The 26,537-nt window shown below is 41.4% G+C and overlaps 1 protein-coding gene across 3 annotated transcripts in view; it reads left to right on the top strand.

Annotated features, from left to right (window-relative positions):
• Arnt (aryl hydrocarbon receptor nuclear translocator) overlaps window positions 1-26,537 on the top strand; it is a 69,592-nt gene that overhangs the window by 7,538 nt on the left and 35,517 nt on the right. For 2 of the 3 annotated variants that reach the window (XM_075978163.1, XM_075978161.1), the window contains exons 2-5: window positions 11,045-11,156; window positions 15,559-15,603; window positions 18,323-18,367; window positions 24,100-24,144. In XM_075978163.1, coding sequence (XP_075834278.1) covers window positions 11,045-11,156; window positions 15,559-15,603; window positions 18,323-18,367; window positions 24,100-24,144 — 247 coding nt within the window. The remainder of the gene's footprint in view (window positions 1-11,044; window positions 11,157-15,558; window positions 15,604-18,322; window positions 18,368-24,099; window positions 24,145-26,537) is intronic. The other variant, XM_075978162.1, reaches the window with a different exon arrangement.

The raw sequence follows: 26,537 nt of genomic DNA, 5'->3' as shown, positions 1-26,537 counted from the left end.
CCATGACTGTTGTGGTGGGAAGCATGGCAGTTCCACTGATTGAAGGAAGACCAGGCATTCAAATATATGAGCCTCTGGGGACCATTCTCATTCAAAAGAACACAGTTACTGTGTGCCTGTGTTAGGTTGTGCATGTGAATGCTGGTGCCCCTGGACACTGGAGAGAGCAGTCTCTTGGAGCTGCAATTTGCAATTACAGGCAGTTGTGAGCCATCTAATGTGGGTTCTGGGAACTGAACTTAGGTCCTCTGTAGGAGGAAGTAGTGGTCTTTACTACAGAGCCATCTCTCCAGCTCCCGAAATCTCTTTTCTTCTTTCTTTCTTTCTTTCTTTCTTTCTTTCTTTCTTTCTTTCTTTCTTTCTTTTTTTTTAAAATAATGAACCATTTTACTAACTCATCAGTTAAAATATAAAAACTTTTCTTTTTTTTTGAGGCAGGTCTCCCATTTAGTTCAGGCTAGCCTGAACCTCACTGTGTTGCTGAAGATGACCTTGATTTTCTCATCCTGCTGCTGTAATCTTTAAAGGCACAGCCATGCTTGGCTTCTGCTGTGCTAGGGATGGAGCCTATGGCTTGGTGCATGCTTGACAAGCACTCTGTCAATTAACTCCATACTCAATGGGTAACAGTTCTGAAAAAGAACCTCAGCTGGTGTATTTTATGCACTAGACTTGTGGTACCAGTTTTGTTTTGTTTGTTTGTTTTAAATCTTATTTTCTTAGAAATTAAGATGTAGAGACATAATGTCTGGGCATGGTGGACACATCTTTAAACCCAGCACTTGGGAGGCAGAGGCAGGTGGATCTCAGTGAGTTCATGGTCTATCTGGTCTACTTCAGGACAGCTAGGACATCAATAGAGAGAACCAGTCTCAAAAGCCAAAACAACAACAAAAATAGTAGAGACTCTTCTGTTCTTTTTTTTTTTTCCTTTTATTTGTGGCAGAGTCTCATTATTTGCTCTAGCTGTCCTGGAACTCACTTGTAGATCAGGTTGGCCTCTAACTCAGCGTGATATGCTTGTCTCTCCCTCCTAAGTTCTGCCTCCTAAGTTCTGGTGTTAAAAGCAAGCACTACAATGCCTAGCTGTGAGAATTTATGCATTCTTGTCATTTTGAAGTAGGAATCTCTTTGTTTAGGTTTTTTGTTTGTTTGCCATGCAGTCCTGGCTTGTTTGGAACTGGATATATGAATTAAATTTATTTCAGTACAGAGGTTTGCCTGTGTCTGCTTCCTGAGTGATGGCATTAAAAGCATGTGCCACCAGGCCTACTACCGGGCCCAGTTTCAGCTCAGCTTTTTAGCATTAGAGTCTGTCTTAGTTAGGGTTTCTATGGAGACACCATGACCACAGCAACTCTGATAAAGGAAAATTTAATTATGACTGGCTTACAGTTCAGAGGTTCAGTCCATCACTGTCATGGCAGAAAACAGGGCAGCAGGCAGACATGGTGCTAGAGCTGAGAATCCTTATTACATCTTGATCCAAAGGCAACAGGAAGTGAACTGAAACACTTGGTTTGGCTTGAGCACATATGAGACCTCACCTCAAAGTCCACCTATATAGGGACACACTTCCTCCAATAAGATCACACCTACTCCAACAAGGCTATATTTCCCTACTGCCTATGGGGGCCATTTTCTTTCAAACCACTACCAAGTCTTTCTCCTCACTCAAATAGTTTATCAAGGGATGAGAATAATATGCTCAACTGGTCCCAGTGGTACATACCTGTGATCTCATCTCTGGGGAAGCTGGGGTAAGGAAGATTAGGATTTCAAGGCCGGCCTCAGTACTTAGTGAGTTTCAGACCAGACTGGGCTATATGAGAACTTGCATCAGCAAAAAACAGGGAGCTGGAGAGTGGCTTTGCCATTAAGAGCACTGATTGGTTTTTCAGAGGACTCAGGTTTGGTTCCCAGCACCCACATGGTGCCATCCACAACTGTAATCCCAGTGAATCTGTTGCCCCCCTGGCCTCCTGGGTACCAGGTATGCGTGTATTACATGCATACATTCATGCAGGCAAAACACTCATACACGTTAAATAAAGTCTTTTAAACACAAAGCAGAAAAGTTCTCTGATGTTACAATATTATAAAAAAAAAACTTGGAAAACATTTATGTTAGTGCTAACTAGTGTTTTCTAACTGTTGAACGATTTCATTCAGATGTCGTAATGGTAAAAGAATGTCTTTAACACCCCTCCCAAAGTGCAGGGAGACATCACCAGTCCCCTCGCCCTCAGGTGGTAAACCATGTTTGTATAATCTTCGAGACAGGCTTTCTCCGTAGCTTTTGGTTCCTGTCCTGGAACTAGCTCTTTTAGACCAGGCTGGCCTCGAACTCACAGAGATCCGCCTGCCTCTGCCTCCCGAGTGGTGGGATTAAAGGCGTGCGCCACCACCGCCTGGCTTGTATAATCTTCTGGTTGACTTCTTGATTTGCTCTTTCGACAGGGTCTAGCTATGTGGCTGAGGCTGGACTTAAACTCCCCATCTTCCTGCCTCAGTCTCCTCAGTGCTGAGGAGATGGACAAGGGAGGATCAGGAAGGAGTACATGGCCAATCTCAGCTAATCTGGGCTACATGAGATTGACTCAGCTTCCTCAGTATTAGGTTTTATATAGGCTTGACTAGATCCATCTATTTTTAGGAATGCTGTCTTATTTTCCACGATAGCTTCAATAAGTAGCCATCAGTAAGTAAAGCACATTGTGAATAAGACATCCCTGTCTCTGAGAGGGTTTCAGTGCCTCCAAAGATCTGTAAGTTCCATGGCCACATGAAACTATACAGTGAAACCCTGTCTCAGAACAGAAACAAGCTGGGCAGTGGTGGTACATGCCTTTAACCTCAATACTAGGGAGACAGAGGCAGGTGTATATCTGTGAGTTTGAAGCCATCCTGGTCTAAACAGCTTGTCCAAGGGTATGCAAAGAAATCCTGTTTAAAAAAACAAAAGAAAAAAATAAAAACAAAGATAACTCTTTTTATTTTACAATAAGGAAACAAACCTAAGGAAAGAAATGAACATATTTACTAAGCATTTATTAATTTTCTCTGTGTGCCAGCTTCTACTTTACTGTTTTGTCATTTGTTCACTGTATTATTTATTTTTAAAATATTTCTTTGTTTTACGTGTATCTGTGTGCCTAAGTGTACCACATGTGTTTAGAAGCCTTCATTGGTAAAAAGAGGAGGCCAGTAGGTTTCTTGGAACTGGAGATACAGATGCTTGTGAGCTGCCATGTGGGTGCTGGGTCTTTTGGAAGAACAGCAGTGCTCGTAACCCATGGGCCATCTCTGCAGTTCTTATTGTCTATATCATGAAGTCTCTTCTACTTCCCAAATAAATTACATATTTAAAAAAATTTACATTTTTACATCATCTTTTAACTTCTCTATTTTCCCTTCTCATTTTCACTATCGTCACATGACCAAAATAAGTTTTCCTTGAGACAAATTTTCAAATACCAGGTTGACCTTGATCTTACTGTGTAGCTAAGGGTAATGTAATGTTGACATTCAGATGGCCTTGCCTGTACCTCTGTAGTGGTGCGATACAGTTATGTGCCATCACTCCAGGTTTATTGGGCTCAAGCCTGGAGCGTCGTGCATCCCAGGCAAGCACCTAGGTGAGCTACATGAATTCCAAGTCAGCCATGGATAGGGTGAGGTCCTGTCTTAAAATAATAATAATAATAATAATAATAGGCCAAGGATACAGCTCAGTTCAGTTAGTGGAGCCCTTTCTCGTCTGGCACAGGATCCTGGGTTTAATCCCCAGAATGTGAAAACCCCACCCTCCCTCAAACCACAGGTGGTTTCCAGTCTGGGTATGATGGTGGCTTAAATCTGTTTTTTGTTTGTTTGTTTGTTTGTTTTTCCTCTCTGAGATCGAGTCCTAACTGTGTAGCTGGCTTGAAACTTTGTGAAGATGAGGCTGCCTTGAATTTGGTTGGTTCTCCTACCTCTGCCTCCTCAGTGCAGGTACAGACCTGCACTTCAGACAAATGAATCTCAGTCAGAAAATTCCTTCAGCTCACTGCCTTTTTCATGTATATTTAGCTTTATCATTTTCCATGAAGGGGGAGTCAGCCTTGTTGATTGATATCAGTAATCTTTACGTTCAGACATAGACATATGTCTGTGTGTGTATACACACAGTTCCATCACCTTTACTGTTTCTTTTGAGACACGGTCTCACTCTGTAGCTCTAGATGGCCTGAAACATGCTATGTTGACCAGGATACTCTAGAATTAAAAGAAACCTACCTGCCTCTGCCTTCTGAGTACTCCTGATATTAAAGACATGTACCACCACTCCTGATAACTGTTTCTTAAAGATTTATTTTTAAGTGTGTGTGTGTGTGTGCGTGCGTGTGTGTACATGTGAGTGCAGGTGCCCTTGGGGTCAGAAGAGGTGTTGGGTTCCCTGGTGTAGGGAACAGAGGATGTCCTGAGTGAAAGTGCATTGTTGACATAGGCATGACCATGTTGAGGTCTCCAAGGCCTCAGACCCATGGGAAATTGACAAAGCCATTACCCACATGGTCCAGACTAAACAGGGCTGGCAGAGCACTCCTGATTCTCAGTGTGAGTGTGTGTTAGTTTATATGCTCATATGTGCGAGTGCAGAGGGCAGAGGTGAGTACCAGGTGTCTTCCTGCATTGCTCTTCATTTTATTTACTGAGTCTGGGTCTCCCTCATCCTCCTCCCTCGATTTCTTGAGTTTTGGGATTTTATACCTGCTTTGTATGTGACTAAATTCTATTTGGTAAACTTTCATTAAGTACTTTAGTATGTTTTCAGGAAGAACATTAGTCTATAATTTTGTATATTTTTTTCTTATTGTTTGTTTTAATATCAGGGTAATAGTAGATTCATCAGTAAAATGAGGTGGGAAGGGATATCTCATCCAGATATTTTCTGGAAGAGACTATGTAGAGTTGGTGTTAATTCTGTACCTGTTTAATTAAATCTGTAGTAAAATAATTGGAACTTGGACATTTCTTTTTGGAGGATTGTGAAATTAGGAATTGAGTTTCCTTAGTCATAGAATGTTATATCTATTTTCATTTTGAGTCCATTATAATTATATGAGTTTTCCCCCTCTTATTGGAGGTTGGGTCAGTTTTGTTGATCTGTTCAAAGAACCAGCTTTTGTTTCACTAGTTTTTACTGTTTTCCACTTAGAAATTCATCAACTTCTGTCTTTTTGTTTGTTTGTTTACTTTGGGCCTGTTTTTCCCCCACTCTAGATTTTGCAGTAAAAGCTTAATTATCGAGTTTTTAATTTATATCTCCCTCCTTCCCTTCCTCCCCCCTCCCTTTCTTTCTTTCTTTTTCTGAGACTGTTTCTCTGTAGCTTTGGAGCCTGTTCTGGAACTCGCTCTGAAGACCAGGCTGGCCTTGAACTCACAGAGATCCACCTGTCTCTGCTTCCTGAGTGCTGGGATTAAAGGCATTTGTCACCAGGGCCCAACCCAACTTTAATTATTTACTATGATTCTTTCTCTTTCTCTTTCTCTCTCTCTCTCTCTCTCTCTCTCTCTCTCTCTCTCTCTCTCTCTCTCTCTCTCTCTCTGTATTGGCATGTACAGAGTACGGCTTTGGGGAGTCATTTCTATCTTATTGTGGGCTCTAGAAGTGGAACTTCTGTCACATTTGCATGACTGGTACTTTTACTCTCCGAGCCACCTTGTCAGCTCCATAATATATATATATATTTTTAAAGATTTATTATGTATTCAGTGTTCTGCCTGCATGTATCCTTGCAGGTTAGAAGAGGGCACCAGAGCTCATTACAGATGGTTGTGAGCCACCATGTGGTTGCTGGGAATTGAACTCAGGACCTTTGGAAGAGCAGGCAATGCTCTTAGCCACTGAGCCATCTCTCCAGCCCCCATAATATATTTTTGTTTTGTGTATTTGTGCATATCTGTGTATGAGCTTTTGAGTGCAGTGCCCTTAGAGACCAGACAAGGATGTGGGGTCCTCTGGAGCTTGAGTTAGTAATGTTGTGAGCCAGCAGAGGAGAATGGCTGTGCGAGCAGTGCTTCTCTGAGCAGCCAATGATAATGGCACTGGGATTTGCCTCTACTGCATGGACTGGCTTTGTGGGATCCTAGTCTGTTTGGATGCACACCTTCCTAAGCCTGGATGGAGTGGGGAGGGTCTTGGACTTCCCACAGGGCAGGGAACCCTGCCCTCTCTTAGGACTGGAGGGGGAGGATGGAGGGTGAGTAGGGGAGCGGAGAGAAATGGGAGGAGGGGAGGAAGTGGAAATTTTGAATGGTATTATTTATAAAGCAATAAAAATTTATAAAAAAGAGCAGTGCTTGCTTTACTTGCGTTTGGTTAAGCTTCTAGTTAGTGATGTTGCCTTCCATTTTTTTGCGGATTTTCCAGTTACTCTTTCAGTTGTTAAGAGAGGAATGTACAGCGCTCCAGATAAGATGTGGTTTTTTCCCCTTTTAGTTGTGTCAGATTTTACAACACATTTTGCCCAGTGTTGTTTAGTTTATGTGCATTTCTGTGTTATTTTTGGTGGATTTTCACTGTGTAGTATCCTGAGGTGTAGATGTATATACATTTTTATTTGCTGTTTTATCAGATTTATTTGTAATATAGCCTTTCCTGTAACCAAAACTTTTAGGAGAAAAGCTTGGGCTCTCTTAGTGTTAGCTGGCTAGGCGCAATCACCTTTTACAATACACCAATCAGTTGACAAATAATGATTAAGAAGCAGATATACTTATGTGGCCACTTTGGGAGAGAGAACAGATACAAGGGTCCACTGACCCCCTAAGTCTTTTTCACTACACTGATAAGAGCTTTAGGTTCAAATAGAAAAGTTAGAACAGTAAGGAAGAGGTTAAGCAGTTCTGGTCACATTGTCTCAGGTCCTGCCAGGTGGTCAAATTAAATTTTTCTGGGCAGAATCAGTGTGGCTCCTACAAGATAGTTTATTCTGGCTGTAGCCTCTTCATCACAGGTAATTGTTCTCATTTATGGGTAGTCTACCCTCTGTAGAAAGTTCCAGTTCTTTATCATGAAGAAATTTATCTCGTTTTTGCTGGAATCCAAGATGACTCAAGAGGACAGATTAAAGACTGTGACCTAGCTCTGTGTCCATAGCAAAAGTGAAGGAGACAGAGACAAATGAAAGCAGAGATGCCAGACTTTCTAACTGATAGGATTTTGGTTTTTTTTGGGGGGGGGGGTATGCAGAAAGTAGGTTTCTCTGCCAATACAGTAAATCCGAATTTAAAAAAAAACAAAAACAGGTTTATTGGGCCAAGTGCTCTTGGGTGATTAAAGACCCTGTACATGTGGTCTTGAGCTTTGAGGGAAGAGCCTGGACTTTTGGCGTTCTTTCTCCCTGAGAGGGGCAGGATTTGGAATGGGGAGGAGTGAGGCTGAGGTGGAGTTTCTAGCTGGATATTTTCTACTTTTAGTTAAAGCAAGAGCCCATCATCAGCCATTGTAATAATAACTCTGTCTTAATTGGGGTTTCTGGTGCTTTGATAAAAACACCATCTGTGACCAGAATGACTTGGGGAGAAAAGTATTTCAACTTAGACTTCTACGTCCACATCACAGTCCATTACTGCTGGAAGTCGAGTCAGGAACTCAGGCATAAGCCAGTAAGTTCTACTTACTGGCTTGCTCAGCCTGCTTTCTTATAGCATCCAGGGCCACCTGCCCATCATTGCCTGCAGTAGGCTGGACCCTCCCATATCAATCACTAATTAAGGAAATGTTCTGTAGGCTTGCCCACATGCCCACCTAGTGGATGCATTTTTTTCAGTTGAGGTTCCCTCTTCCCAGGACTCTGGTTTGTGTCAATTTGACATGAAGTCATCCGGCATAGCCTCTGAGTCTATTGCAGTCTTACTTTCCTTTAATTAATGTGTGCATGATGTTTCTTTCCTTTTGAGCTGGGACTCGTGTAACTAGGACGACTTTGACCTTCCAGCCTCTTGAGTGCTGGAATTGGAGGAATGCATCAATGCTACACCCAAGGCCGCCAGTGCTCTAGACTAGCACTCTGCTGGCTGAGCCACACACCCAGCCCCATGTGACAAAGTGTGGATCCCTTTTGCGAGGACTCCTGCCTAAAAGACTCAAGAGGCTAGAGATGTCTCAGTGGTTAAGAACATGTATTGCTCTTGCATAGGAACTGAGCTTGGATTCAGGTTGCCCATATCAGGTGACTCACAACTGTGAGTCTTCAACTGCAGGGCATCCAGTACCCTCTTTTGGCATCAGCAGGCAACTGCATTCACATGTGCACATATTCCCCTCCAATTTAAAGTAAATCTTTAGAAAACATGCATTTAGAGGGATAGTTTATTAGAGTCAAATGGGAAGAGCAGGGAGGCAAGCTGGAGATCTCAGCACTGTCAGGAGGAAGGGGACATGAAGACAAAGGAAAACGTAGAGCAAGAGGAAAAAGGACACCTTGGAGGACAGGGGGACACACCAGAGAACTGGGACATTCAGAGCCTGGCACCAAACTGTCCTCCTCTCTGGGCCAGGAGGGCTTTGGGTACAAATTTATTTATTTATATATTTATGACACAGTCTCACACTGTAGCTCAAACTGGCCTAGAACTCACTATGTAGTCCAAGGTAGCCTGGTATTTGTGATCATCCTGAGTGCTGCAGTTACAGACAAGAAGCTCTACATTTGGATGGAAATATTAGTATTATTTGGGTTAGTTTTGTGCCCAGTCAAGAGTTGCTCTAGGTGGCCTAGGACTCAGAATTTGTCTTAGACTAGAAAGAATAATAACTAACTGCATTTTGTGTCGTTAGTTTACTGTCTAGTGTTGTTAGCTTTGGACCAGGAAGGAATAAATAACAACTTTGAATAATGTCAGTTTACCTTTAAAAATAATTTTAAAATTTGTTTGAGTTCTTACGTGTTTGTGTACACATAAATCTGTGGGCAACTTCAAGTGTTATTCCTTAGGAGTCTACTTTGTTATTTGAGACAAGCTCTCATTGGCATGGAGCTTACTAAGTAAACTGCACTGGGTGACTAGCTTGTCTACGTGTCTTTACCTCTTAGCTTTTACATCAGTGTTGGGTATCTGAACTCAGGTCCGTATGCTTGTGTGGTCGTATTAGGATTTTTATTGATGTGAAGAGACACCATGACCATTGCAACCCTTATAAGGAAAACATTTGATTTGTGTGGCTTGCTTACAGTTTCAGAGGTTAAGTCCATTATCATCATGGTGGGGGCATGGCAACATGTAGGCAGACGTGGTACTGGAGAGGTAGCTGAGAGTCCTACATCTTGCAGGCAACAGGAAGTTGATTGAGACACTGGGCAGTAGCCTGAGCATATGAAACCTCAAAACCCGCCCCCACAGTGATATACTTTCTCCAGCAAGTCCATACCCACTCCAACAAAGCCACCCTTCCAAATATGCCACTCCCTATGGGTTTATGGGGGCCAGTTACATTCAAATTACCACAGTGATAAATACTTTCCTGAGTCGTCTTTCTCTCTAAATCCCAAGGCTAGTTTTGGACTAATTTGAAGCTTCTACCATTGGCTCATTTAAAAAATTTCTTTATGTTTGTTTTTCACGAGCATGCGTATGTGCACGCTGGCAAGTACATAGAGACAGAGGACAGCTTGCTGAGTCGGTGTTGTCCTTCCACTGTGTATCCAGCTCAGGTGATCAGGTTCCTCCTGGTCAGGCTCTTTGCAGGCTGCTGCCTTGCCCATCGAGCCATCTTTCTAGACTCAAACCTGTCCTGACTTTTCACAAGTTTAATTATGATGTGTGATAGAATGGGTTTCTTTGAATCTTTTTTTTTTTTTGGACTTTTTGCAACTTCTTTATTATGAAGGTTTACACTTGTCAAAATTAAGAATTTTCCACAATTTTTTTAGCCTTGTTTTCTTTTTCATCTCTTTTCATGACTCCTATGATAAAATGTTAGCTCTTTCTGCTGTAGCCCTATGATATCTGAAGTTCTGGAAGTTTTTCTTCTGTTTGTTTTTGCCCTCAACCTGTTTTCTCTCAGTTCAGATAGTTGTTTTGTTTTGTTTTCTATAGCTGACTCATTTTCATTGATGTCCACTATCTATTGCTAAGACCATAGGACATTTTTATTTGAATTGTGCATATATCTATACACATAATACACTTCCTACTTCCTCCCCTCTCGTCCACAGTTGTGACTGTCTTACTGTGAAGTTAGTCCATGCTGCCTCAGACTATATATAGCACAGGTTGACCTCCAGCATTCAGTCCTTTGCCTCTTCCTTTCAAGTGCAAGCATTATAGGGATGAATCACCATACCTAGACCACTTAGAGTTTTTATTCCAAAGTTTCCAGTTTTTGTTTTTTCATATCCTGTGGCTTTATTTGCTAATGGCTGTCTTTGTTAAACGTTTGTTTCAAATGTTTTTTTAGTTGCTTATCAAAGAATTTTATCATTTTTGCTTGCAAAACTTAGACCCAAATTTGCTTTGTATGGGAAGATGACTTTGAACTCTTTTTGGTTTTTCGAGACAGGGTTGGTTCTCTGTGTAACAGATCTGGCTGTTCTGGAGCTCACTCTGTAGACCAGGCTGGCCTCGAACTCAGAGATCTGCCTGTCTTTTCAGTGCTGGGATAAAAGACGTGAGCTACCACTGTCCGGCTGACTTTGAATTCTTGATTTTCCTCTCTCTAGCCTTCCAAGTACTGGGATCACAGATGTTTCCCACCAGGCCTGGCCTGAGCATTTCTTTCTTTCTTTCTTTTTTTTTTTAACTTTTAAGTTATATTTATTTGTGTGTATGACTGTGGGATATCACAGTGCATGTGTTGAGGTCAGAGGCCACTTTATGAGTCAGTTGTCTCTGCACCACTGTGTGGGTGCTAAGTATTGAACTAAAGTCATCGGAGTTAGCAGCAAGTACCTTTACCTGTTGAACTGTGTGATGACCCCTAGTGAGAGTACTGTCTTTAGCCGGCGTCATGACATTGATTGTTGAGGATACTGATGATGATTTTCTTTCCTAACAGAAATGACATCAGATGTACCATCGCTGGGTCCCACCATTGCTTCTGGAAACCCTGGACCTGGGATTCAGGGTGGAGGAGCTGTTGTACAGAGGGCTATTAAGCGACGATCAGGGTAAGTTTGAATATATGTCCTCAGTGTCTCTCTTGTAAAATCAATTTGATTGACTTAGTCTCTGCTTCTACTTGTCTGTTCCTGAGCTTACTTTAACTGGTTCCTCACTACACTGCTGTCACATAACTAAGTCTTAGTCCCGGATTTTTCGTTATATAGGCTTGCTATCCTATGTAAATTTCTTTTTAAAAAAATCTATATAATTTAAGTAGAAATAAAGCATAGCTGCTCTCATCTTACCTCATTCAGAGAACCAAGTGTTTCACATGTAGTATTGACTCCAATTATTACACTACTTTCCTATATCTCACAAGAAAATTTCTTTTTTCCTTTTTATTTTTCAAGACAGGGTTTCTCTTTGTAATAGTCCTACCTGTCCTGGAACTTGCTTTGTAGACCAGGCTGGACTCAAACTCATGAAGATCCACCTGACTCTGCCTCCCAAGTGCTGGGCTTAAAGCATATGCCACCACCACCTGGCCCACATGAAAATTTCTAAGCAGGTTAAAAAAAATTTTCTGTTGATGTATCTTTTTGTTTTGTTTTGTCTTTCTAGACAGGGTTTCTCTGTGTAGCCCTGGCTGTCCTGGAACTAACTCTGTAGACCAGGCTGGCCTTGAACTCAGAGATCCACCTGCTTCTGCATCCAGAATACTGGGATCAAAGATGTATACCACCACTGCCCTATGGTTTCTGAACTTTAAAAGCTTCTCTTTCAATGTATCTTTATTGATAAGCAGGCTAAAACAAAAAAGCAAAAAACAAGCAAACAAAATATAAAAAAAAAAATCCCGCACATACACCAAAAACAAAACCCCAAGCCAAACAAACAAAAAACCCTCTGAAGGCTAGGCGGTAGTGCCTTTACTCCCTGCACTTGGGAGGCAGAGGCAGGTGGATCTTTGTGAGTTCCAGAACAGCTAAGGTTACACAAAGAAACCTTGTCTTAAACAGTCCCACACCCCTCCAAAAAAGAAAACTGTTGACTTTCTTTAAGTTCTTGTGTTTGCATTCTTAAATCATTTTCTAAGTTATTGGCGTGAAAAGCACAGTCCATTTAAGGTCCCAAAGTATTTATTTATTTATCTGTTTATTTTAAAGACTACCTACCTTCCTTCCTTCCTACCTACCTACCTACCTACCTACCTACCTACCTACCTACCTACCTACTATGTGTACAGTGTTCTGTCTGCATGTACACCTGCAGGCCAGAAAAGGGCACTAGATCTCATTACAGATGGTTGTGAGCCACCAAGTGATTGCTGGGAATTGAACTCAGAACCTCTGGAAGAGCAGCCAGTGCTCTTAACCTCTGAGCCATCTCTCCAGCCCCCAAAAGTATTTATTAAGTACTAAATTCAAATGTTTAAGTGTGCATGGGCAACCTGTTTATGGTGGTTCTCCAGTTGTTCCTATCCCGGGCAGTCCTAGATGCGTGTGTTCTTGTCATATCCAAGCTTCCACAGTCTTCCTTTATGCTGTCTATCCAGCATTTTGGGGGCTTCCTCTTCGCCTTATCCCGTGCACTCCTCTAAGAAGGACTATCTTTGGATATCTGCCATCATTCATTCTCATAACATAGTTAAGGTATTTTAAGCGCTGTTGCTGTATCCTGTAGTTTACTTTCTTCTGTAGATGGAGATGTTTCCTAATGTCATCGATGTGCAGCCTATCTCTTCGTGTGACAAGTAGAATCTTCCTGAGACATGCCATCTCGAACATACTCAGCCACTGTTTGTTCTAAGGAGCAAAAATTTACAAGATACTTGTCTTGAGCTGCCTTCATTGCAACTCTGAATCGCAGATAGATAGATAGATAGATAGATAGATAGATAGATAGATAGATAGATAGATAGATAGATATGATGCAAGATAGAATTTGGCAAAAATAAGTGAGGTGTGGTATCTCATACCTGAAATCCTAGTACTCTACTCAGGAGGATGGAGAATATGAGACCATCCTGAGTTACATAGTGATACTCTGTCTCAAAACAAAACTGAAAACAAAGAAAATTAACTAAAAATACACAACAGGAAAAAGTTTGTTTTGGTTTCTTCGAGAGAGAGTTTTCTGTAGCTTTGGAGCCTATTCCTAGAACTAGCTCTTGTAAACCAGGCTTGCCTTGAACTCACAGAGACCCACTGCCTCTGCCTCCCGCTGGGGTTAAAGCATGTGCTACCACCACCCGGCTACTTTTTTTTAAAGCATATAAAAACTAATTTTGGATGGAAACGATTCAGAACAGTTTTTGAAAGAAGGTTGCTTTGGGGCAGTGATTCTTACCCTCCCTAATGTTTGACCTTTAATATAGTTCCTCATATAGTGGTGACTCCCAACCATAAAATTATTTTGTTGCTACTTCATAATTCTAGTTTTGCTCTTGTTTTAAATTGTAATGGGAATATCTGATATGTAGGATAGAACTACCTAAGGTCCACAGTGAACCTTGGGTGTGACAGTAACACAAGCATGTAGGACGGCCAGGATAGGAACAGCTGGAGAACTGCCATGCACAGGCTGCCCATGCTCGCTTAGGCATTGCCCGGGCATAAATGATGGTGAGGACAGACCTACTGCTGTAGGGCCAGTGAGGTCGCTCAGTGGTTGAAGATGCTTGCCTTTGAGGCCAGTTACCTTTGCTTGGTCCCCAGAACCCATCTAAAGGTAGAAGAAAGAGAAAATCACCTCCACCAAGTTGTCCCTTGACTTCTACATGAGTGTGGTGCTCATCTATACATCATACTCTCAAACACAAAAAAATACTAAATGGATAAATAAGTAAATGAAACAAAGTTCTTTTAGAAGCACCTGGGACAGTGAATACTGTTTTACCCACTTTTTGCTACAAAATGTGTGTGTGGTGGGGAGTGGTGTTGGGGCTCAAACACAAAGCCTTGTGAATTCTTGGACCAGTACTCTACTAACGAGGTAGTTTCCACAGCCGTTACCTGCTTTTGTTTTTGTTTTTGAAATAAGATCTTGTATACCCCATGATCACGATCTGGAACTCATGATCATCCCCTGAATGCTAGGACCACAGTTTTGTATCACCAATCCTTACAGAAAAATACATGAAATATTTCATTTCAGTGAGATGTCTCAATGGTTAAGAGTACGTAGTGCTCTTACAGAACACCTGAATTCAGTTGCTAGTACCTCCTTTTGATGGGTCACAACCATATATGACTCCAGGTCCAGGGGGTCTGATGCCTTCACATGTGCACATGTCCCCGAAAGACATAATAAAATAAAATCTTTTTAGAAATCATAAGAGATGGTCTCTTCAATATCAGACACATATTTAAAAAAGTGTTTACTTTTTTTTATTTTGTAGCACAGTCTGTTTTTGTTATTTGATACAGCTTTCTTGTGGCGCCAATTGGGCTCCTGTTCCTCTTGGTTCCACTTCCCAAGTGCTTGAAAACAAAAACCTGTGACCACCACACCTAGTGTGTGGCTGTGTTGGCCTGGAGTTCACCTTGTTGCCCAAGCTGACCTCCCACTCATACTCCTCTTGCCTCTGCTAGATGTTCCAAAGGTACGACCAATTGCCACTACATGTCTTTGATCCCAACACTTGAGAGAGGCCAGCCTGGTATACATAGTGATTTCCAGATCAGCCAGAGCAATGTAGAAAGATCCACTTAGCATAGTGCCTTGAATATAGTGTATATTTCACTTTTAGCCTAACAGTATGTTATGTCTTCTTTCCTTTATGTAATATCATTGCTTTGAAAGATGTTTCAGAAAACTGATGACAGAGCTTAGATTAGACCATAAAAATGAGATCTTAGGATTTTAGGACTTTTTTTCCCCCAGGCAGGGTCTCATGCAGCCCAGGCTAACCTTGAACTCAACAATATAACCAGGATTGAGTTTGAGCTCCTAATCATCCTGTTGCCACCTCCCATGTGACAAGATTACATGTGTGTGCCACCATGCCTAGTTTTATGCTATAAAGGAAACTTCATATATGTTCTTAAGATCATGGGAACTATTTATACGTCTCTTGGGTCTCTTCCTGGTTACAGTACTTGCCTCGTGCATACAAAACCCTGCTGGAGCTATCAGTTGTGCTGCTGCTGCTTTCCCCTCTTCCTTCCTTTGGCCTTTGAAACAGTGTCTAATTGTAGCCAGGGCTAGCCTAGAACTCCCTATGTATCCGAGGGTGGCCTTTCAGTCTTCCTCTCTGGTTCTGCTTGATGGGTTGTAGGCATGTGCCACCATGGCTGTTTTGTTATGACACTATGAAAAACATGTATTTTAGATTTGTTTTGTTTCTTCCCACTTCTTTTCCTTCTATTTAGGTGAGCACATAGGCATCTTGTATTAATATATTGTACTTTCTTAAGATTCTGTATTATCAATAGACTCAGAATACTTTTCATTGTCTTTCCCTAGGTTGGATTTTGATGATGACGGAGAAGGGAACAGTAAATTTTTGAGGTAAGAGTTTCGATTTTTTTTAAATGCTTCTGATAATGTGCCCTCTGATGAGTGGGCTGGAGGGCTGGAGGGCTGGATCAGTGGGTATTTCTACTAAGCCTGATGGTCTAAGTTTGATTTCCCAGAACTCACATTACCAAAGGACAAAACTGACTGTTGCAAATTGTCCTCTGATCTCTACTTACTGCGTGTGGGACAAGTACCTTTCACCCTGACAATAAATAAGTAAAGGTCATAAAATTATTTAAAATCAGTGGACTGGGAATGTAGCTCGCAAGAGTGCTTGCCTCACATCAAGGCTTTGGGTCAGTCCTTAGTACCAAAAATGTTATTTAAGTATCTTTATACTTTTGACTTATAATGTTTTTGTTTATTGGCCTAGAGAATATTCTTTATAGCCGGGAGGTGATGGCGCACGCCTTTAATCCCAGCACTCGGGAGGCAGAGGCAGGCGGATCTCTGTGAGTCTAGTCTGGTCTACAAGGGCTAGTTCCAGGACAGGCTCCAAAGCTACAGAGAAACCCTGTCTTGAAAAATAAACAAACAAAAAAGAATATGCTTTATCCTAAAACTGTACATTTTCTTATATCATAGGACAATTTTAGGGATTCTATTATTTTTTGAGATAGCACATCAGAGAAGAGGGCACAGAAAATTTAGAAGACCATCTATAAACCAAGTCATGTGTTGATTCATGACTTAAAAAGAATAGCAGGCTTGGAAGATAGCTCAGTGGTTAAGGGTTTGACTTTCAAATCTAAGGATAATAGTTCAGATCCCCAGAACCCACATAAATGTCAGGTGGGCATGGCACCATGCTTGTAATTCTAGCCTTGGAAGGTGGAGATAGGAGACCCCTAGAGCAAGCTAGCATGGAGAGTAGTTACCTGCATGCTCTGAATTTAGAAATCCTGTCTCACTGAATAAGGTGGGAGAGGGATAGAGAAGGATTCCTGACATTGACCTTGGGCTTCTCTATACATATATGCACCTACACATATGAGTGCTGAATTTATTATTTTATTTCCTTCACTTCCATGAGCCTTGCTTGTGAGGAAATGATTCTCCCTCATCTCATAAGATAGAAGAGAGATGAAGGATCATTCCCCACATCAACTTTGGGCCTCTTCATGTACGCCCATCCAGACCTTGCCCATATACACGCATATGTGCACATACACACAAATGGAGAATTGTATGTTGGAAAAGAGTCAGTGGGTTGACTGACTCTTGCTTGGATTCATGGTAAGACTGTGCTCAGTCATCTGGTCCGTTGAAAGTTATACTCAACCAGCATAGTTGCACCTCTTTTCCATTCTCTCTTTCTCCATTCTTCCCGCAACTTCCTGTTCCTACCTCCTCCCACCCCCATTTCCTCATCTTGAAACAGGGCAGTGTGTGGTGATGACTGTAATACAAAGGGCAAGTCTTCGTGTGCTTAATAAACCTCTGCTTCTGTGACTTGTACTAATAATGTTGGCCAGAGTAGCTTGTTTTGTTTTTTCAAGACAGGGTTTCTCTGTAGCTTTGGAGCCTGTCCTGGAACTAGCTCTTGTAGACCAGGATGTCCTCGAACTCACAGAGATCCGCCTGCCTCTGCCTCCCTAGTGCTGGGATTAAAGGTGTGCGCCACCACCATCCGGCCATAGCAGCTTGTATATGCATGCCCTACATCACTGTTGAAGAGGGCTACAAAAGGATGTGGATGTTGGAAAGTATAATTTGATAATGTTCTACTTTGTCACACTCCAGTACCTGTTGACTCCTCTTTTAGGTAACAGGAATTGGAAATTTTGTGTATTTAAGTGTGTGTATGTGTGTTGGGATCGGGTGGCAGGATCCAGGCCAGCCTCAAATTTGGAGCCTAAGAGTGTATGGTGGTTTGAATGAGAAAGTTCCCCATAGGCTTGTATGTTTGAATACGTGGGTCCCCAATTGGTGGACCTGTTTGGGAAGTGTTGGGTGTGGCCTTGTTAGATGAGGTGTGTGTCAGTGGGGCATTCTCTAAGGTTTCGAAAGACTAGACCATCCCTAGTGTACTCTTTTTGCCTCTTGTTTGTGGAACAAGATGTGAGATCTCAACTCTTTATGCCAGCGTCCCTTTGCCTCCCCATCAGATGCTCCCAGGACTACCTACCCAGAGGAGGCACTGCCCTCATCAATTACTAAGAAAAATACCCTACAGGCTTGCTCACAGGCCATTTGATGGAGGCATTGTCTCATCTGAGATTCCCTTTCTCAGTTATATCTAAGTTTGTGTGACAAAACCCAATCAACACAGCAATTGAAAATATTCTTGTCACATCATCTTTTTGTGTGTCTGATAACTGAGAACCATGGCAGGTGATAATTGTTGGGTTTAAAATTCTCAGTGGTAGTAGATATCTGGACTCTTCTAATCTGAACTGTAACCAACACAGTCTTAATCTTTCTCCCACTCCACTGAAGTTTAGACATATTTCTTTCTGAATCTTGACCCCCAATCAACCTGTGTTTGACCATTTACCTAGGAGAACTTGTAATAATAAATTTTTCTACTCCTTTGAGATTTAAAAAAAAAAATTCTGTCAATTGCTGCTGGTATCTGTTGCTCTGTGATGCTTGTTCATTGGCCCTTTCCCTGTTGATTATTTTTACTTCTTTCTAGTTTTTATTTCAGAGTAGAATCGATAAGTGCAGTGGTTTGAATTAATCTTTTCCCTGCCCCCTCTCTTTTCAGATGTGATGATGAACAGATGTGTAATGACAAAGAGCGTTTTGCCAGGTAATGTACTAGAATTTTTGTCCTGGTTATGGGATCAAGCCATCTAAATATTGGATTTAAACTTTATCTAGGTGAGAGTGGATTTCTCTGTTTAGTGTCTTTCCTTTTCTGAATAGTTTTGAAACAGCCTATAATTTATGTGTGTTCAGATTACCTGACTTGAAACTAGTGATGTATTTTTACATAGTGCTTTTCTCATGTATACAAGTTACAATATTATGTTTACTGTATCTATGGGAACACAAATTATGAACTTCTTGTGTTGGTTGGTTTGTTCATTTTTGAGACAGTGTTTCTCTGTGTAGCTCTGCTGTCCTAGAACTCACTCTGTAGATCAGGCTGGCCTCGAGCTCAGAGATCCATCCTGCCTCTGCCTCCCAAGTGCTGGGATTAAAAGTGTGCATCACCACCGCATGGCTGGATATACTTATTATTAATTGGTACAGATAATGGAAGAATTTTTAGAGAAAATGATTTTTACTCATTTAAATTATTTTTTCTAGATAATAAACTTAAAATGGTTTAAATAAGTGTTAGAAGATTATGAAATATACTTATTTTACTTTTTATTAAAGAATAATATTTATCAACCCAAATACTGGTTTTACTTTTCGAAAATTCTTGCTATGAGTTACTCTTCAAAAGGAGGTTATGGGGCTGGAGACATGGCTCTGTGGGTGAGAATGCCTGCTGCATTTGCAGAGGACCTGAATTCTGTTTCCAGCATGAACATGGTAGCTCTTAACCACCTGTAACTCTAGCTCCAGGGAACATGACATCCTCTTGGCTTCTGGGGACTTACAAATGCACATGATCATACAAACATGCAGATGCGCATATATACACATAAATAAATACTTGGGGAGCCATGATGTCAGGTTCCAAGTATAAGCCTGTGCCCCTGGCCATTCTCCCCAGTACCCTTGACCCAGCAGTGTGACATGTCCCAGGAGATCAGAAAGGTACAGGTCAAGCACGAAACACCCCTTCCTAAACAGGAGCATCTTCTCCAGTACAGTGACCCCAAATGCCAAACACACATCAAAAATCTTATCTTCACTCACTGGACCTAAGCAAGTTCAGCAAATGTCATCATAATTTTATAACACTCCTAGGAACTAACTTGAGGATTTGGGCCCCTCAGCTTCTGATATTATGTTTCAAAACAGGGACAGAAAGGAAAGACTTAGCCAGGAAGGAAAATTGGACGAACATTTAACTTCTCATATTAAGTTTGGCAAAGATGACTTTTATTCTTGCATAAATAGGTCTTCTACTAATCACTGAAAATTAATAAATAAATACTTTAAGCTCAATCCCTAAGTCCAACTGTGAAAGGAAGGACTTATTCCCGAAAGTTACCCCCTTCCACACACACTGTGTCACTCAGGTGCCTGTACTTATACACATGTACATCATATAGATGCACATAATGATAATAAATAAAAATTTAGAAAATACTAAATTTTTGGATGAGGAGATGGCTCAGGGTCTAAAGTACTTATACCCAGAACTCACATAAAATCTTGATACAATATCCCAAGAGTCGATAATCCTAGTGCATCCTTTGGAGAGACAGAACAAGACGGGAGAATAGCCAAAAGCCCATGAATCAGCAAACTTGATGTGTGCAGAGTGAACAATAGAGTCATCCTATCTCAGACCAGGCATAGACCAACACCTGAGGCTGTCCTTCTACCTTCCCATGCACCACCTACATCCCAGCTGTAACCACTGGGATAAGTAATTTTTATTTTTAAATGTTATATTTATTTGAGTACTTTAAAAAATGATTTATTTTTAATTATGCTTATATGTGTCTGTGTATGGGAATACACATGTGAGTGTTGGGTGTCAAGAGAGGCTGCAAGAGCAGCAAGCACACTTCACCACTGAACTGTTTCTCTAGCCCAGTGAATATTGATTTAAGATTTTATTACATTCATTGATTGATTAATTGACAGAGAAAGAAAGAGCTGCATTCTACACGTGGAACTTAGAGCACAACTTCTGGGGGTGGATTCTTGCCTTTAACCCACTGAGCCACCCTGCCCGCACTTCTGTGAGTACTTATTAATAGTATTTATTCATTGTTGACCCTGCCTGTCTGGGGTCCACTTTGAGGCTACTGATGTAGAGAACTGAGAAGCAGATTAATTTAAAACTCTTAGAAACAGTGTTGGCAGTGTATAGGGCTGGTTGAAGAAAACAGGTAGGTAGGCAGAAAGAAGGAGGGAGGTAGACAGAAGCTGCTGAACTATTAGGACAGCTATGAAATCATTAGTCCCTGGGTACAGAGAAGTGGCCTTGGCACTAGGTAAAGAGTTTATTAAAAATGTCTTGAAATAAATGAAATCTTGAGGATACAAATGGTCTCCAAAGTGAAAAGTTAGTTATTGATTTTTGTGATAATGATCTAGATTCTATTAAAAAGTCAAGCCATAAAACTGGTGACACATGCCTTTAATCCCAGTACCCAGGAGGCAGAGGCAGGTGGATCTCTGATTTCAAGGCCAGCCTGGTCTACAGAACTAGTTCCAGGACAGCTAGGGCTGTTATACATAGAAAGCCCCGACTCCAAAAAAAGAAAAAAAAGAAAGAAAAAAAACCAAAAAACTGGATGTGGTTGGACACTTGTAATCTCCGTGCTCTAGAGGCAGAGGCAAACTATCAGAAGTCTGTGTTAGGGTCTGGAGAGATGGCTCAACAATTAAGAGCACTGGCTGCTCCTGCAGATGACAGGGATTCTATTCCCAGCACTCACATGGTGGTTCGCAACCATCTATGAGTCCAGTTCCAGGGGATCCAATACTCTTCTCTGGACTTGCATGCCCAGGCCCTCTTCTGGGCCTTGAATGCTTGTGGTGCACATGCATACATAACAAGCAAAACATACAGAAAAATAAAAATAGATACTTTTTTTGAAAAAAAGTTATTTGGTAGCCAGGCAGTGGTAGCACATGCCTTTAATACCAGCACACAGGTGGATCTTTATGTATTTAAGGCTATCCTGGACTAAAGAGCAAGTTCCAGATCATTAAGGCATGTAGTATAGGTTCACAATCTATTGATTGATTGAAAAATCTAGGAATCCATAAAAACACAACCTGGAGTATTTTAATCTACCTATTCCTGTTCTGTTCAGAAAAACTGGAGTATGCAAAATATGGCTACTAAAAGGATTTTTAAAACAAAAATTCATTTCTTTTGGGGCTGGAGAGATGGCTCAGAGGTTAAGAGCATTGCCTGCTTTTCCAGAGGTCCTGAGTTCAGTTCCCAGCAACCACATGTGGCTCACAACTATCTGTAATGAGGTCTGGTGCCCTCTTCTGGCCTGCAGGCATACACGCAGACAAAACATTGTATACATAATAAATAAATAAATAAATATTTTTAAAAATTTTCTTTCTTTCTTTTTTAAGTTGGTTTTTTAAGACAGGGTTTCTCTGTGTAGCCCTGGAATTCTCTCTGTAGATGAGGCTGGTCTCAAACTCAGAACTCAGAGATCCGCCTACTTCTGCCTTCTGGGTGCTGGGATTAAAGGCATGTGCCACCACCACCAAGCTAAGGAGGCTCTTCTAAATCATTTTAAAACATGGCCTATTAATATTCTGTCTTTAAACAATAGTTGAGTGTGCATATGTTTGTGTCTGTCTACATGTTGTGCATATGAGGGCATGTGCCTTTGAAAGCCGTAGGGTTCCCCAGAGTTTGATTTATAGGCAGTTGTGAGCTGTTCAACATTAAGTGCTAGGAACCAAACCCAAATCCTCTTCCAGAAAAGTGTGTGCTCTTAATCTCTGAGCAATATCTCTAGTCTCTTTTTTTGAGCTAAGATTTCACCATCCTTGACTTTTCTGGAACCTTCAGGCATTATTTTGCCTCTGTTTTCCAAGTACTGGCATTAAAGTCAGCTCTTCTTTTTCTACTGACCATTTTTTGAGTAAGTATATGTGCATACAAAGTCCAGAGGGACAACTTTAGGTGTCATTCATCAGGAGCCACCACCTTTCTCTCCATCTTCCCCCTGCCCTCAGACAGGGTCTCATTTCTCTGTCTTGGGATGCACCAAATTGGCTAGGCTGCTGTTAGTAAGCTCCTGGGATCCTCCTATCTCTGCCTTCCCAGTGCCAAGGTTCCAAGGATTTTACGTTTCTATTTTATTAGAATTTCTCCATATATTCTTAAAACATAATAATAATAATAATAATAATAAAGCTCATTGTTATTAAACTCAAGTTTTGCTCTTTTGCAAATTCCTAGGCACAAGCAGTTCTCCTGTTTCATTATCCCTAGTAGCTGAGACTATAAGGCCCCTGCCTCCTGATGTGTCAATCCTAACAGAGTCTTATTTTATTTGCATGACTGCTTTTATTGTCTTTGTTTATATGAGATAATCTCTGGCCTGTTGCTCAGTTCTCATGTTCATATGTGTTCTAACATTGAGATACATACTCCTTGTCATCTTAAATTTTTTTTCTTTAAACTCACTTATTTTATCTGTATATCTCTTGCCTGCATGCATGTCTCTGCAGCTGGTGCTCTTAACTACTGGCTGTCTCTCCAGCCCCATTGTTGTCATTTTGAATAGAGTTTACTTAGAAAACTTATTTGAGGCTTATCTCTCTTAAAGTAAGTACTGATTGAGTAAATTAGCTAATACCTTGTTTTTCAGTTGCTACCCCACACCTCTTTTTTGGGGGGTGAGGATTTTGAGATGATCTTTGTACATAGCCCTGGTTGTTTTGGAACTCACTATGTAGACCAGGCTGGCCTTGAGATCCTCGAGTGCTGAAATTAAAGACATGTACCACCACACCTACTCTCTGCCACCTGCCACCCGCCACCCAGTCTTAACAATATCTTGGTTTTCTGGAAGAATTTAGTGATAAGTTCTGTCTTTCTCCAAGGGAGAAGGAATTGATATTGATTAAACTACAGAAAAAGTGCCGAGGTGACCAAACCAGAATCGATTAGCTTAGGAGTATGTCAGTGATAGAGAAGATGATGCAAGAAGATATGCTCTTGGTTTAAGGATATAAATTCATGAGTAACATCTGGTCATCGTCCAGCTAGATGGCTCAGCATATAACTCATACCACCAAGCCTGAGGACCTAAGTTCTAACCCCCAAATCTCATGATGAAAGGAGAGAACAGACCCACAAATTGCCCTCTAACATCTACGTATACTCTTGACATGCATATGCACGCACACAGATTCACTAAACATTACACTGGGAAAAACAAATCTGGTCATCATTTTGTGTGTGTGTATGTGTGCATGTTTATGTTAGGGAATTATATTTCTGGTCAGTTGTTTGAAGCTGCTTGATTTAATCACTGTAGAATATTGTGTGGGTATGACTTTCTTCCCAGGTTGGCAGCAGCTTACAAGGATGATCATCCTGAGCTCCCTGACTGGCTCCTCTTCAAACTCTGTCTTTGGTCTCTAGAGAGATGAGCTGGCAAAATGTTTTTCTGAGTTGGGATCATGAAAGTTCCTGATTGGCCTTGCCTTTTGTCTTATAAGTTACTTAAAAAAAATGGTTCTGTAGATTATAAGCAAGGTTCCTGCTTGTATCTCCTTTTCCTTCCTTTTGTCTGTATCCATTTGATTTCTTTTTTCCCATTTGCATCTCATTTTTCTCCTCCTTTCATCCACCCTTTCTCTCTTCTCTCATTTCTTCGTTTTTATTTTAATTTTCGCTTAGTTCACCAATTCTGTTTTTAGGTCGGATGATGAGCAGAGCTCTGCGGATAAGGAGAGACTGGCCAGGTAGGAACTGTGTGTTAGCATGAAGCAAATGCTGCTGTTCTTCTTACCTTTGTCTCACCCATCATTTCTTCCCCTTTCTGTATTTTCTCTTATCTGTGGCAAAAAAAAAAAAAGGACACAATTTTTAACAAGTTTGGGTGTAACAGGAACTTCGGCTACCCCTTCAGAAAGTTGTTAAGCCGGGCAGTGGTGGCAGACTCTTTTAATCCCAGGTGTGACGAAGCAGAGGCAGGTGGATCTCTGTGAGTTTGAGACCAGCCTGGTCTACAGAGTGAGTTCTAAGACAGACAGAGTAACCCTGTCTTGAAAAACATAAAAACAAACAAACTAAAAAGAACAAAGATTAGAAATTGCTGTATTCGTTATTTTTAATTTTTAATTTTCTCTATTACTAAATTCACAGAATGAAAAGGATTTAGAAATAATGTAGTGGGGGCTGGAGAGATGGCTCAAAGTTTAAGAGCAAGCACTGACTGCTCTTCCAGAGGTCCTGAGTTCGGTTTCCAGCAACCACATGATGGCTCACAACCATCTGTAATGAGATCTGGTGCCCTCTTCTGGCATTCAGGTATACATGCAGGCAAAACATTGTACAATTATGTATATTGGTTTTTTTTTTAATGAATCATAAATTTTATTTCAAAATGTAAACGTCACTAAACATGCATACATGTTAAAACAATAAAATTTACAATTTCATTAATTTTTTTCTTTTGCATAGGACATTACAATATAGAATCTATGCCTTACAAAATACATAACAAAGTTTTATCCGAGCAAGCCAAGGCCAGATTGGGAACTATACAACTGTAATACTTCACTGTAGTGATCCAGGAAAGACGGAACATGGCCTTTGGAAGCATGTTGGGAGCTAGGGAAGTCTTAAAAAAAAAAAAAGTAGTTCCTATAGAAAAGAAAATCTGGAACTTGATGGAAATGGCCTTGGACCCTCAGATTTTGCCTTGGGGTTTTGGCAAAGGATCCCACAGAAGTTCCACCGATGGCTTTGCATGAAAAACAGTCACCTGGGCCTAGCCAACAAAACCGCAACAGAGATTTCCAGTCACCAAGGAGGATAGGAGCTCTGACGTCACAACGCACCAGGCACCCGGGGCCTCTCCAGTATGCAAGGGAGAACAGTGAGGTCCTTCCACTCACATACCAGGGTAGTCCTCCTAAATTCAGGTCTGACACTGGAGAGATGATGAGGCAGCGTCTGAGAAGTGGCCCCAGCTGCTCCTGGGGAAGGGCCCATCCCATCTCAACTTGGTTCTGAGGCCAGCACTGGGACAGACACAGGACTCACCAGCGTGCGGCCTCCCCGGGTGCAAAAAACGCGCACTCTGGTGTCCCTGGTGAAGGGTGTTTAGATGTGGGGAAGAGGGAAGATGACATTCTGTGGCTCCCAGAGAAATGTGGCAGAACAGACGGGGTTACCTTTCAAGACTTCCTGTCCAGGAGGCTGGCCCTTTTCTAGCCAGAAGCAGGTGCTACGATACGCACAAGGTCACAGCATTTCCTAGAGCTTCATCTGGGGTCTCCACGAAGCAGGGGCACCTTCCACGTAAGACAAATCTGAGCAATAGTTTGGCCTCGTTTCTCACTCCTGGTTGTGGCTTTGTTTACAAGGCTATCTAGTTTGACTTCTGACAGGTGTTACTGGTTGCTGCCCCCTCCCCCCAACACACACACACACACACACACACACACACACACACACACACACACACACTTTACAAAAGGCCGTTCGGTCAGAGACAGTGCTGAAAGGTTTATGTATAGCCAAGTTGCGATCAATTATGTATATTGTATACCTAATAAATACATCTTTAAAAAATAAAGAAATAATGTATTGGTGCTTTAACAGAAAAATACTCTATTAGAATACCTCTAATCTCCATAATTCCCAATATTTAGGACATAGCACTTACTTTGCACTTCCCTATGTAGACTTCCAGACTAGATTACTCTGTCAGCAGAACTGATTGAATCCTTGTCATTTCTGAGGAAAGTTTTAGCTACCTTAGTATGACTGTTTAAAGATGGAGAGATTGCTTGGTCTGTAAAGCATGCTGTGCAGGCATGAGTACCAGAGTTTTGTCCTCAGAACCCACTAAAAAGGAGGGTGTGGGTTTATAACTCTGCATATGTGTGTGATTCTAGCACAATAGGGAAGCAGCAGCAAGCAAATCCCTCAAGTCACCAGGCAGCTATACTAACTTAGTAGTCAAACCTGAGTCCCACTGAAAGATGCTGACTTAGAAAACAAGGTGGGAGGCGGGTGTCTTAAGAACTAACACCTGTGTGGTGACACACACCTTTATTCCCAGCACTCAGGAGGCAGAGTTAGGCAAATCTCTGTGAGTTCGAGGCCAGCCTATTCTACAAAGCGA

This window comes from Microtus pennsylvanicus, chromosome 7 (genome assembly GCF_037038515.1).
Source record: "Microtus pennsylvanicus isolate mMicPen1 chromosome 7, mMicPen1.hap1, whole genome shotgun sequence".
In the NCBI taxonomy this organism is placed as follows: domain Eukaryota; kingdom Metazoa; phylum Chordata; class Mammalia; order Rodentia; family Cricetidae; genus Microtus; species Microtus pennsylvanicus.
This window is presented reverse-complemented; position numbering and strand designations above follow the sequence as displayed.